Source organism: Saimiri boliviensis, chromosome 10 (assembly GCF_048565385.1).
Source record: "Saimiri boliviensis isolate mSaiBol1 chromosome 10, mSaiBol1.pri, whole genome shotgun sequence".
NCBI lineage: Eukaryota > Metazoa > Chordata > Mammalia > Primates > Cebidae > Saimiri > Saimiri boliviensis.
This window is the reverse complement of record NC_133458.1, coordinates 39,200,627-39,212,654: the sequence shown is the minus strand read 5'-3', so window position 1 is coordinate 39,212,654 and position 12,028 is coordinate 39,200,627. Positions and strand designations below refer to the sequence as shown.

The following is a 12,028-nucleotide window of genomic DNA, read 5'->3' as shown; positions in this document are numbered from 1 at the left end:
CTAACGACACAATTACAGTGTATTCATTAACATAAAATTTTCTCAAACAATATTGGAACATCCAGCATTTGGAATATAAAAAATTGGAATTCTTCATGTTAGAGAGCTTTTAATCATTTGCTAAGGTCCCTTTTAAAGAATAGGTATAAGAGAGTAATAGAAATTTAAGAGAAATTACAGTTTACATAGATAGAGACATACATGCATTATTTTTTAAATTAGCTTATTGAAACTTAAAAGCCAACATCAGACTTGGTTACTAACTTCAAATATAGACAAGTCCCCATTTATTGATATAAACATAATAACTTGGGTACTATAGCTAACAGAAAACATAAAATGGAACTCTTGGATATAACTGCTCTCTTGTCAGCCAGCCTCCGGAATTCATGAAGTTTTTCTGATCTAGTCCTTTTCTGGGCTGACACTAACTTACTGCCCAGAATCCTCTTCCATTATTGCCGTGGAAGCCAAATGTTCCACTGGTAGCAGAGCCACCTCTTCCTCATACTAGGCAACCGGCTGCTTCCCACTTCCTCTAGGACCTCACCCAGGCTTGCTCCTTCCTGAGAAAGATCAGGCTAGAGCTGACTCTCTGCTAACAGGTCGTGGGATGTCTTACACACATAACCACCACTTACAACTTTCTCTCTCTCTTTTTCTCTTTTCTTTCGACAGAGTCTTGCTCTGTCACCAGACTGGAGTGCAGTGGTACAATCTCGCCTCACTGCAACCTCCGCCTCCCGGGTTCAAGTGATTTTGCTGCCTCAGCCTCCCGAGTAGCTGGGATTACAGCTGTCTACCACCATGCAGTTAAGTTTTGCATTTTTAATAGAGATGGGGTTTCATTATCTTGGCCAGGATGGTCTTGATCTCTTCACCTCATGATATGCCCACCATGGCCTCCCACAGAACTGAGATTACAGGTGTGAGCCACTGTGCCCTGCTACAACTTTATTTTTCTGGGAAAATAGTGAATTTACTTTGGGAATGTATGGAGAATAATTAGATTCTCCTAGTGATGATTCTTAATGACTGGCACAGCACATATTGGAGTGAATGAAAAACAGGTAGAAGAATCTCAAGGATCCCATCCTGAACATTCAGAGTCTTAATTTTAAAGTAGGGCTCAGATCAGGATAATTGAACTCCAGCATTTTTTCTAATAAAATAATTATTCATAGTAAATTATTAAAACGAGAGCTTTCAAATAAACTAATAAAAAATTACAAACTGGCTAAGAGAAATGTTTGAGTTCTGTTAATGCCAAAAAATTCAACAATTACAATAAATTACTAGCGATTCAAAACTCAATTAGGTTGAATATTTTCCCTATTAAATCAAGGGTGGAGATTTAAAATGTACTTGTATTATTTTTAACAATAAAAGTATTTAAAAATAACATCATTAAAAAAAACAGAAGCAGAATCCTGATTTAAAATCTTCACTACATGTGGTGTTCTGCATAAGGGTTTTAACACATGCATTTTATACAATACATTTGCATACATAGTAATGACTAGTACTTCAATGCTTAATCAAGAGGCTAATAACTAGTATAACTATGATTACATGCATGAATAGGCAGAAAGGCTTGTTTCAACTCGGGGTGGGGGGTCCCATAACTTAATCACTGAAGGCACTGGGTAAATTACTTTGAGTCTTTTATTTACCTGTAAAATGTAACTTGTATGGGGTGTCTATCTCATAGAAAGATTAAATGAGATTATCTATATATTTAGTACAGAGGTTGGCATATAATAAATGCTCAATAAAAAGTTAGCTATTCAAAAGCAACTATCATCAGAGTGAACAGACAACCTACAGAATGGGAGAACATTTTTGCAATCTATCCGTCTGACAAAGATCTCACATATCCAGAGTCTACAAGGAATTTAAACAAATTTACAAGAAAAAAAAACCATTAAAAAGTGGGCAAAGGACATGAATAGACAATTCTCAAAAGAAGACATTCATATGGCCAAGGAACATATGGAAAACAGCTCAACATCACTGATGATTAAAGAAATGCAAATCAAAACCACAATGGGATACCATCTCATGCCAGTCAGAATGGTGATTATTAAAAAGTCCAGAAGCAACAGATGCCACAAGGTTGTGGAGAAAAAGAAACACTTTGACACAGTTAGTGGAAGTGTTAATTAGTCCAGCCACTGCAGAAAACAATGTGGTGATTCCTCATTTCTTTCTAGAGGCAGAAGTATTATTTGACCCAGCAATCTCATTGCTGGGAATTCACCCAGAGGAATATAAATCATTCTGTTACAAAGATACATGCATATATATGTTATCTGCAGGACTATGGATAATAGCAAAGACATGGAATCAACCTAAATGCCCATCAGTGATACACTGGATAGAAGAAAATGTGGCACATACACACCATGGAATAGTCTGCCGCCATATAAAGGAATGAGATCATGTTCTTTGTAGGGACACGAATGGAGCTGGAAGCCATAATCCTCTGCAAACTAATGCAGGAACAGAAAACCAAATACTCCATGTTCTCACTTATAAGTGTGAGCTGAATAATGAGAACACATGGACATATCGGGGGGAACAACACACACTGGGGCCTGTCAGGGTTGGGTGTAGTGGGGGAAGAGAGCATCAGGAAGAACAGCTAATGGATGCTGGGCTTAATATCTAGGTGATAAGATAATCTGTGTAGCAAACCACCATGGCACACATTTACCTATTTAATAAACCTGCACATCCTGCATATGCACCCCATAACATAAAAGTTGAAGGTAAACAGAGTCAACTATTATTACATTTGTTTATCTACTGTACAGATTTCCAACAATTCAACACACATTAATATGTGTGTAGTTATTTGTGGAACTGGGAAGCTATGCCACTCTCTGGCTCAAATTCCCCGAGTGGCTTCCTACCCACCTGGAATAAAATTCGGTTTTTCCCATATTCCTGCATGATCTAGTTTCTGAACATTTCTGAGACTTCACTGTCAACCTAAACACATTTGTATCTGTGGTTCCCTGTACCTCAAGCACCCTCCACAAGGCTACTCCCTTCACTTCATTTGTTTTTCAGTCCAAATGTCACTATAGTAAGATCTTTCCTGAAAACTCCATCTAAAAATAGTGCTTTCTGCCTCCTCTTCCACCCACTCTTTACCTCCTTGACTGCTTTATTTTTCTACACACTTGTGTTAGTACTGGTCATCACAATACATATGCATTTATTCATTTGATTTTTTAAAAATCTGCCTTCTTTACCACTAGAAGGTAAACCCTATGAGGCCAGGGAATGCATCTTATACATAACTCTATCCTCAGCTTCTAAAACATTACCTACATTTAAGAGGCTCTCAATAAACAGCTGTCAAACAAGTGAAATAGCAGGGCACAAAAATGCCTAACACAGGGTCTATGCTCTTAAGGGGCTTATAACTGTTTATGGAAGAGAAAACATTCACAACCATTATGATATATTGTTGTCTCAGTCACTTTACATTTTGCAGAGACTGCTGAAATAAGTGAAACATTTTTATTACATTCCTTCAAGAGTTAACTGTTAAATTAAAAACCCTTTTATGTACACTCACTGAATTCAGAATAGAATTAACAAGTGTTTGTTCTCTGGTTTCCTGGTCACTGGTAGTCAGACTAAGTCTCATGTAAAAGGAGGCACATATATAGGTGTACTTGGGATATTTTACATATAATGTGACTAGCAGACATTTCGTTTTACAGATTTGCTAGTCAACGATAATTTGCAGTTGCATTTTATCATCTTAATGGATTAAAGAAAAGTCCTGGGTTGGAGCCTTGCCTTGTATGGAGAAGCTGAGAAGCCGGAAAGGGAGAGAAGGAAGTGGTTCTACCAGCTGATTCTGCTGAAAGCCCAAGGCTAACATTCCTGAAAACCAGTTGATCACACCCTTCCACCTTCACTTAAGCCAAGTAATAAGACAGATCTCCTTCCCATCACAGGCATACTTAGATGCTTTAGGGAAAGGGGAACAAAGAGTAAAGCAAAGTGAAAGTATCCAATTCAGGAGAATCCACTTTTTCCACATTGTGAGGCTTTGAATGTTTCTCTGCTACTGTGGTTGCTGGTACAAAGGCTAATCCTAACTTTGAGCCTAGCTAGATGATCAATGGAATGGTTTTGAATGCTTCTTTTCATAAGAGGTGAAAACAAAGGCATGAATTCACAGTCTATGGAAACAACTTCTGTAAAATGTCATAGTTCCAACTCATTTATTTTAAAAGGTCATCTAAATTAAGGCAGCAAGCAAAACTATTGTTGCCTTATGTTTTACACTAGCTGCATTAGTTTTAGATGGATCCCATACACATCAGAGACTTGCACAACTCTGGCTTCATCACTTACTAGAGACATGACTTTGAGCATTTTACCTCTCTCTGTTTAGTTTTCCCATCTATAAAATGGATGAAATTATCTCATAGGGATGTTCCAAAGAATAAAATAAAATAGGTCATAACAGCACTCAGCATACTGCCTGGTATGTAATAACTATTTAACAAATGCAAAGCATTACATTTATCCATTTTACATTTATAATTTGCTATTTTCTTTTGATAATCATATTATTCTTCTTCCTTTTAGTAACAGACCACCTAGTTTTAGGTGGGTGCATGATTGCCCAGCAAAAGCCCCACTTCCCAGCTAGGCACCGACATGAGTGTAAGTTCTGCTGAACGGGATGTGGGCCGGAAGGATATGTGCACTTCCCCTGAAAGGAATGGCTCGCCCTCCAGGCTCTTTCCTTCCAGCTAGGAAGTGGGAGCAGAAGTGGTGACTACCTTTGACCAAGCGACAGGAACAACATCCCAGGGAAGCGTGGAGCAGGGAGCAACGGTGCTGAGACCCTGGAGAGGTCATCTGCCACTTCTCCCTCCCCAGCCCTCTCATCTGCTGGGACTTATATGTTTGAGAAAAATAAACTTCTATCCCGTTTAAGCTATAATTATTTGGTTTCTGTTAAAGCAGCCAAATTAACCTCACTAATGCTAGCATCTTTACTCAATTTTAAATTATAAAAGTTTATAGTAAGGCATCTTGATATTTGTGGCCATTCTCTTCCATATTGATTATCATTTACTTGACATCAAGTTTTTGTTAAAGGAAGACATCCTCCTCCTGCCCAAATTATAACACTTCACAGGTCACAGGTGGTCTCTAGATCCAGGCAATTGATACTTCGGTGACAGTGACAGAAATCCAGACTATGTAACGGGCAGCCTGCCAGGGAGTGGGCTGATGGGGAAGGTAATGCTGTCAGAGCACAGGGTGGGTGGGGGCTGTATGCCTCCTTTAAACATAAAAATGGGCCACCCAATTTTCCAGTGGCAGGGATGGGAAGCACAGGCCTCTGCTCAGCAGGGTCCACCTACCAGCCTGAGGTAGTTCTGCATCATCTGAAGAGGGATCATGGAGGCATAAGTCACACTACTGAGGCAGCCTTCTTGAGGACCTGTAAGGAAGGAGAGACGGAAGAAAAATGGGTGCTCCCTTATTAAATATAAACGATCAAAACACCACAGAATCTATCATAAAAGATAAAATGTGTCTGTTGACTTACGTAGGCAGAGCTAACTTTTGGCCAGGAGGCACCACTGTGCCTTTCTGTTGTGAAAATATGACCACACTTTGTTCTGGCTAATAAACTGCCACTGATCCTGACCTCCCAAGAGCTCCCAGCTGCTCCTTCCCCTGCCCCCCTGGGAAGCCCACTCACCTCCCAGCAACTATAGCCAGGTACTCCAGATCCCAGCCCCAACACTGTGCCCAGTATCTGCTGATTGCTGGGCTCAATGTCTTACAGTTCATAAGTAAAAGTTATCATAGATCATTGCAATCCTCAGAAAGCTTTAGCCTTCACCAGCATTAGGTCCATTGGCAATACTCTGCCTGCCCCCAACTTCTGCCATTCTCTCAATACATTATTCGGGCCTAAAGCAATATTCTGGGGTGGCCTCACACTTTTCTTTAATCTTCAGTAAGTCCAGTTCAAGTAATAAAATAAACTTTTATAGTAAAGATTGAATTTTCAAAGACTCCACTCCCAAGTATGGGAAATACATGATGAAATCCAAAGCTGTTCAGAATTGAGGGCTGAGAAATTGAGTATCCCTATACCACATAGTGGTAGCATGGCATTAGGTAAGAATATAAGTCTCTCAGAGCCTCGATGTCCCTCGATATAAAATGGGGATAAGCAGAAATGCATATCTCATTGGGCTGTTATGAGAATTAAATGATTTGATACTTATGCTATAAACAACAGAGTCTAGCACATAGTAAGTGCTCACTAAACATTAGCCTGTACCATTATAATAACCATATTAAGCACAGACTGTACTTGACAGTAAAACAACAACAAAAAAAGACATTTCTCTTTTAACACAGCCTCTGTCACTCTCTTATCAGCATGTCAGTTTGGCCTCTGGTTTATTTTCAATGATGGATGCAATCAGAATGGCAGGAATCAATGATCCAGACAGACATCACCATGGGTGTCAAGAACATAGCTTTGAGTTTTCCTCCCCTTAATCAAACATGTCAAAAAACATCTAATGACCTAGTGGTGGAAGTCACAAGTGTGTGGCTAGAAGACACAGGACGAAACATGAAGCTTTAAGAATTGGTACCATGAGGCAGCCATGAAGCAAACACTCTAAACGTCACCTCAGGTAAAGACATCCTTACCTGACAGAAGCACAGTGATATGCTCTGCCTTGTTCTTCATCATAAAGTCCCACGGGGACTGCAAAAAGCTCTGACCCACTGACCATGGCACATTTCCTAGTTCCAGAAAATGAAATAAAATGTCAAGGGCAGCTTATGAGTGATTTCTCCCACAAGCGTAAACATATGCTCTCCTCCGTGAGAACCCTAAGGAATGTAGAGCTTAAACTGTCCAAGGCACATAGGAATACCTATAAGGCTACAAAAGGGGTCAACTCCCTAATGAAATTCTTGCTGAAGGTCGAAAGGAAGGTGTTCAGTCTACAGACTTCTCCAAAGCAGCCTATAGGAGGGATTAAGAGAGAGACCTAGAAAGCAAATACATCCACTCAAATATTTCTAGGGTTGAGCTCTGAAGAACAAAGCTGACCATAACTGAAAACTGTTTCAGGGTTCTTCCAATGCTTGTTTCTCAAAGCCTAGGAAGCACTTTGGATGAGATATTAGATCATTTATGAACTGGTTCCTGAGGCCCTTTCCAGCAAATTTTTAGATTCCAGGAAAAAAAAAACACATAATTTCAGGTGCTCAGAATAAGGCAAGCCTTCTCCCATTGTGGGCCCTTTGCTCACTGTGGTTCTGAAAGGGTTCTACTTCATAGATACCTTCCCTAGGGAGTGATTGCTAATAAGTATTTGCTTTCATCTCTTCCTTCCACAGATCAATTCTTACACATCTATTCTCAGCCTGCCTCCAATATACATGCACACACACCTGGAATTCTGCTTATCTGCTGACCTGAAGTTCCTTTCGTGTAGCTTAGGTTATGAATCCAGCAAACTCACTTACATATACACTATAAAAACACTAATGTTGTAATTACCCATTATGAAGCGGTTACAGCCAGGCACTAAACTAAGCCCTTTATCCACAAAACTCAATGATTTTTGGATGTGAAATGCTACTAGGGTGTGCTATACCTTTGAGACAAGCATGAACACTGCAAGAATCAAGCCTTAGCATGCACTGCTCACAGAGGTAAACTTATCTGTTGGCAATGAATATCCATCTGCCTTTGTCAGTTTCCACATTAGCTGAATGAAGGCTGATGGAGGGCCATTCCCTTCAAAACACAGTTGTGTTGACTTTGTTTATCAGACCCTGGGCAGAACCACATTTTGAATAATACTCCATGTATGGACAAAATGTGTTCCTAAGAACTGGATAATTTCTTAATGCAATTTTAAGTACATAATAACAATTCTATGATAATAATAATCTTTTTTTTTTTTTTTTTAAAGAGACAGGGTCTCATTTAGTGGCCCAGGCTGGAGTGCAGCAGCTCCATCAGAGCTCACTGCTGCCTCAAATTCTTGGGATCAAGGGATTTTCCCACCTTAGCCTCTGAGTAGCTGGGACTACAAGTGCATGCGGCCACACCCAGCTAATTAAGAAAAATTGATTTGTAAATATGAGGTCTCAGTATGTTGAACTCCGGGCGGAAGTGGTCCTTTTGCCTCATCCTTCCAAAGCACTGGGATTACCAGTATAAGCCACTATGCCCAGCCAATAATAGTAATTTCAAGGATCATGTCAAAATTGCATAAAATCAAGTTGTCACGAATACTTTTGTCTAAAAACTAGTAACATTTTTTATGAAAGTGAATAAACATATCAGTAAACAGAACAAATTTCTTTCCAATATAATAATCTTACAGATAAATAGCAATGATAAAAAGCCCACCTTTCCCTCAACCTTAGCCATTCTTTTCCAATATGGTGCCATTGAAAGTGCACAAGCTTTCATATCAGACAGAATCTGATTTGAATCCTTCTGCTTCGCTCATTGGTTCTGTGACCTCGAGCAAGCCATCTTGTACACGGTTATCTGTAAAATGACACCACTGACAGGACCTTTTATAAAGCTCCCAACACAGTCTTTGCAAAGGAGCAGACTTCCCATAGATGGTAGTTCTTCTGGACCAAGAAGAAAGGAGCTAACCAGGGACAACTCATATTTACAGAGCACTTACTATGCCCAGCAGAAAGCCAATCTCTTTCTTTTCATAAGTTCCTTGGAATCTGTTTTGTGGTGTCTATCAAATTGAAATCACCAATTATCACCCTGATTCATCCTATGTGGGAGCATTGAATATATCTTTATTAAAATGCTTCTTTCAAGTCTAGACTTCATCAGAAAACCTGTCCTAGAGGTAAGGTGCTAATGCACTACAGTGCTCCTGGCCCAATTTAAGAACATATTTTGAGCTGTGTTTAGTACTTGTGCAAAAGCAAGCAGCTGCAGGGTGTTTAGTTTCTTACATTTATCTAGAATAGCAAGTGCAATCACAAAGCCTCATCAAAGGCTTTCATGTTTTTTTATTCTTTGAGTATTATTTGAGGCATAAAAGCATTTTTATATTAACAGGCAACATTACATAATGGCTACATTGTGAATACTCAAGTTTTTCAGCACTGGCAGCTGCCACAAGTAAGCTTTGAATGTGCTTAATCAATGAACTAAGAATCAGGTTATGAAACCCACAAACATAAATAAACCCCGAAATTTCACTTTCTCTTCATCATAGGACTGCTGATACCTAGCGTGATGGATCGTATGCTTCTTGAACTGAGGCCAATGTTGGAATCAGTACTGTTATTACAAGTCACATCTTCCAGACTCCACCATCCATCAGAAGAGATTGCCTGGAAATGATTTGTCAGAGCTTGACTCACTGCTTTTGAAAAATCATCCCATGATGTCTGTTTGCGGATATTTAAAGTACATATTGTGTTTTCGCATTCGAAGTCATCAGAACCATAGTTGCTTGGTTCAATCTCCCCCACTGAAATCCTTAAGGGTATTTTAAGAGCATCTGTTAGAAGAATAAAAGAATTAGGAGTTAAAAAAAATCTGGGCAGAAGAACATTGCAAAACTATTATGTAAAATAAGCAGATATAAACATTTTTTAAAAAACCCAAAGGATTGCTATTTTCTTTCCTTAAATAACATTACATTGCACATTCTTACACTGGAGTAAACTTTTGTTTCTCAATCTCTTCCAGTTTCTTTGGAAGCATGTTGTACGAACTGTCTCTTTCCTTGTTTATTTGGCTTTTTCTAGTATTTGACTGCTTAAACACATTAACTCTTTCCTATCAGCAAGACTGCCAAGTTAAAAAAAAATATGAGAGAACTATAACCCTCCCTTGACCCTGAGTTCTCTATATTCTCCTTTCCTTCATAGATAACGTCATGGATGAGGCAGGTTATAGTTGGAAAGGTTGGTATGCTTAGGACAGTAGCTGAGAATCATATAGACCTTGGGTTGAGCCTCAGGGTCAGGAACAGTCTCCTATAGCTGTGTGTAGTTGTAAACTTCTTTGATCTCTGTTTCCCAATTTATTTCATAAAACAGAGGGAATGTACATCGAGTTGGTATGAAGAATAAATGAACTTACTTTTGTAATAGCTTTTACATATTCTTATATGGTAAATACCATAAAGTATTTGAGAAATAGTTAACAGAGCAGTAGGAATGACCTTTTGAAATGGTCTTTCTGATTTCTCTGACTGAGGCTCCAATGCAGTGGGTAGCACCTTCATGCACTTCTGCTGTTCTCATGACCAGATTGTATACTGAGTTACTTGTGTTTGTTTCCAAATATCCTATGTCCATTGAACTGATGACTATAATTAGTGAATTAAATATTCCATAAATTGATGAAATATGAGTTACTGTTCCTATGAAAACTAAGTTGAATCCTTTAGAGACAGTTTAGGCATTGCTAAAAAAGGTTACCTAATGATGCATAAATGGGACACCTATATGAAATTAGAACAGTTTAATAATCTCTGGACAGACATTACCTTTAGTTTGCTTCATAAATGTGTTTAAACATTCAAACACTAGGAATCATGGATGATGCATTAAAGGTATGCTGTCTTCAAATGAGTATGTGGAATTTTAATTGGTAGAATACCAAAGACCTCTATCTAAACGCTGGTTAAAAAAAAGGACTTTGTATGCTTTAAAATTAAAATAAGATGTCTTAAAACAACATGTGTTTATATGATCCTCTCCTTAAGCTGTATTTTTCCATTAACTAACCAACTGCTGGATTACTTTATTTTCTGTTTGCTGACTCTCAGTCATCTTACTTATCCACAGTATCTGACACAAGTGATTGCTCTCTGTTCCTTGATAGACTCCTGGATCTCCTGTACCTCTTGGATACACTCCTCATGGATCTCCTGTACCTCCCGGATACACTCCTCCTGGATCTCCTGTACCTCCCGGATACACTCCTCCTGCATCTCCTGTACCTCCCGGATACACTCCTCCTGCATCTCCTGTACCTCCCGGATACACTCCTCCTGCATCTCCTGTACCTCCCGGATACACTCCTCCTGCATCTCCTGTACCTCCCGGATACACTCCTCCTGCATCTCCGGTACCTCCCGGATACACTCCTCCTGCATCTCCTGTACCTCCCGGATACACTCCTCCTGCATCTCCTGTACCTCCCGGATACACTCCTCCTGGATCTCCTGTACCTCCTGGATACACTCCTCCTGCATCTCCTGTACCTCCCGGATACACTCCTCCTGCATCTCCTGTACCTCCCGGATACACTCCTCCTGCATCTCCTGTACCTCCCGGATACACTCCTCCTGCATCTCCTGTACCTCCCGGATACACTCCTCCTGCATCTCCTGTACCTCCCGGATACACTCCTTCTGCATCTCCTGTACCTCCCGGATACACTCCTCCTGCATCTCCTGTACCTCCTGGATACACTCCTCCTGCATCTCCTGTACCTCCCGGATACACTCCTCCTGCATCTCCTGTACCTCCTGGATACACTCCTCCTGGATCTCCTGTACCTCCCAGATACACTCCTCCTGCATCTCCTGTACCTCCTGGATACACTCCTCCTGCATCTCCTGTACCTCCTTGGTTGCTCTTTAACGTTCCATTGATATCCCCTCCAACTTTTCCAGACTTCTTAATGATAGTGTGTTTTGGGGCTTCTTTTTCTATTTATTTTGCATGTATTCATCCCTTAGTGATCTCATCCAGTCTCATGACTTTAAATATCTGATAGACTGCTGACCCTCACATTTATTCACCCAGCTCACACTCGCCTCGGGAATTCCTGCTGATTTGACATCTCTACACAGATATCCTAAGAGACAACTCAAATTCCTGCATCCAACTCTAAACTCTCCAACTTCATGAGCAAAATCTGTTTCACCCACAGCCTTTCCCCTAACAAGTACTGGCAACTCCATCCAGCCAGTTACTCAGACTGAACACCCTGAAT

At 39.9% G+C, this 12,028-nt stretch overlaps 1 protein-coding gene across 6 annotated transcripts in view; it reads right to left on the bottom strand.

Annotated features, from left to right (window-relative positions):
* Positions 1–12,028, bottom strand: part of CTTNBP2 (cortactin binding protein 2) — a 482,785-nt gene that overhangs the window by 39,791 nt on the left and 430,966 nt on the right. For all 6 annotated transcript variants that reach the window (XM_074379164.1, XM_074379165.1, XM_003921051.4 and 3 more), the window contains 3 exons: positions 9,300–9,575; positions 6,721–6,816; positions 5,406–5,485 (listed from right to left, as the gene is read on the bottom strand). In XM_074379164.1, the coding sequence (XP_074235265.1) occupies positions 5,406–5,485; positions 6,721–6,816; positions 9,300–9,575 (452 nt within the window). The remainder of the gene's footprint in view (positions 1–5,405; positions 5,486–6,720; positions 6,817–9,299; positions 9,576–12,028) is intronic.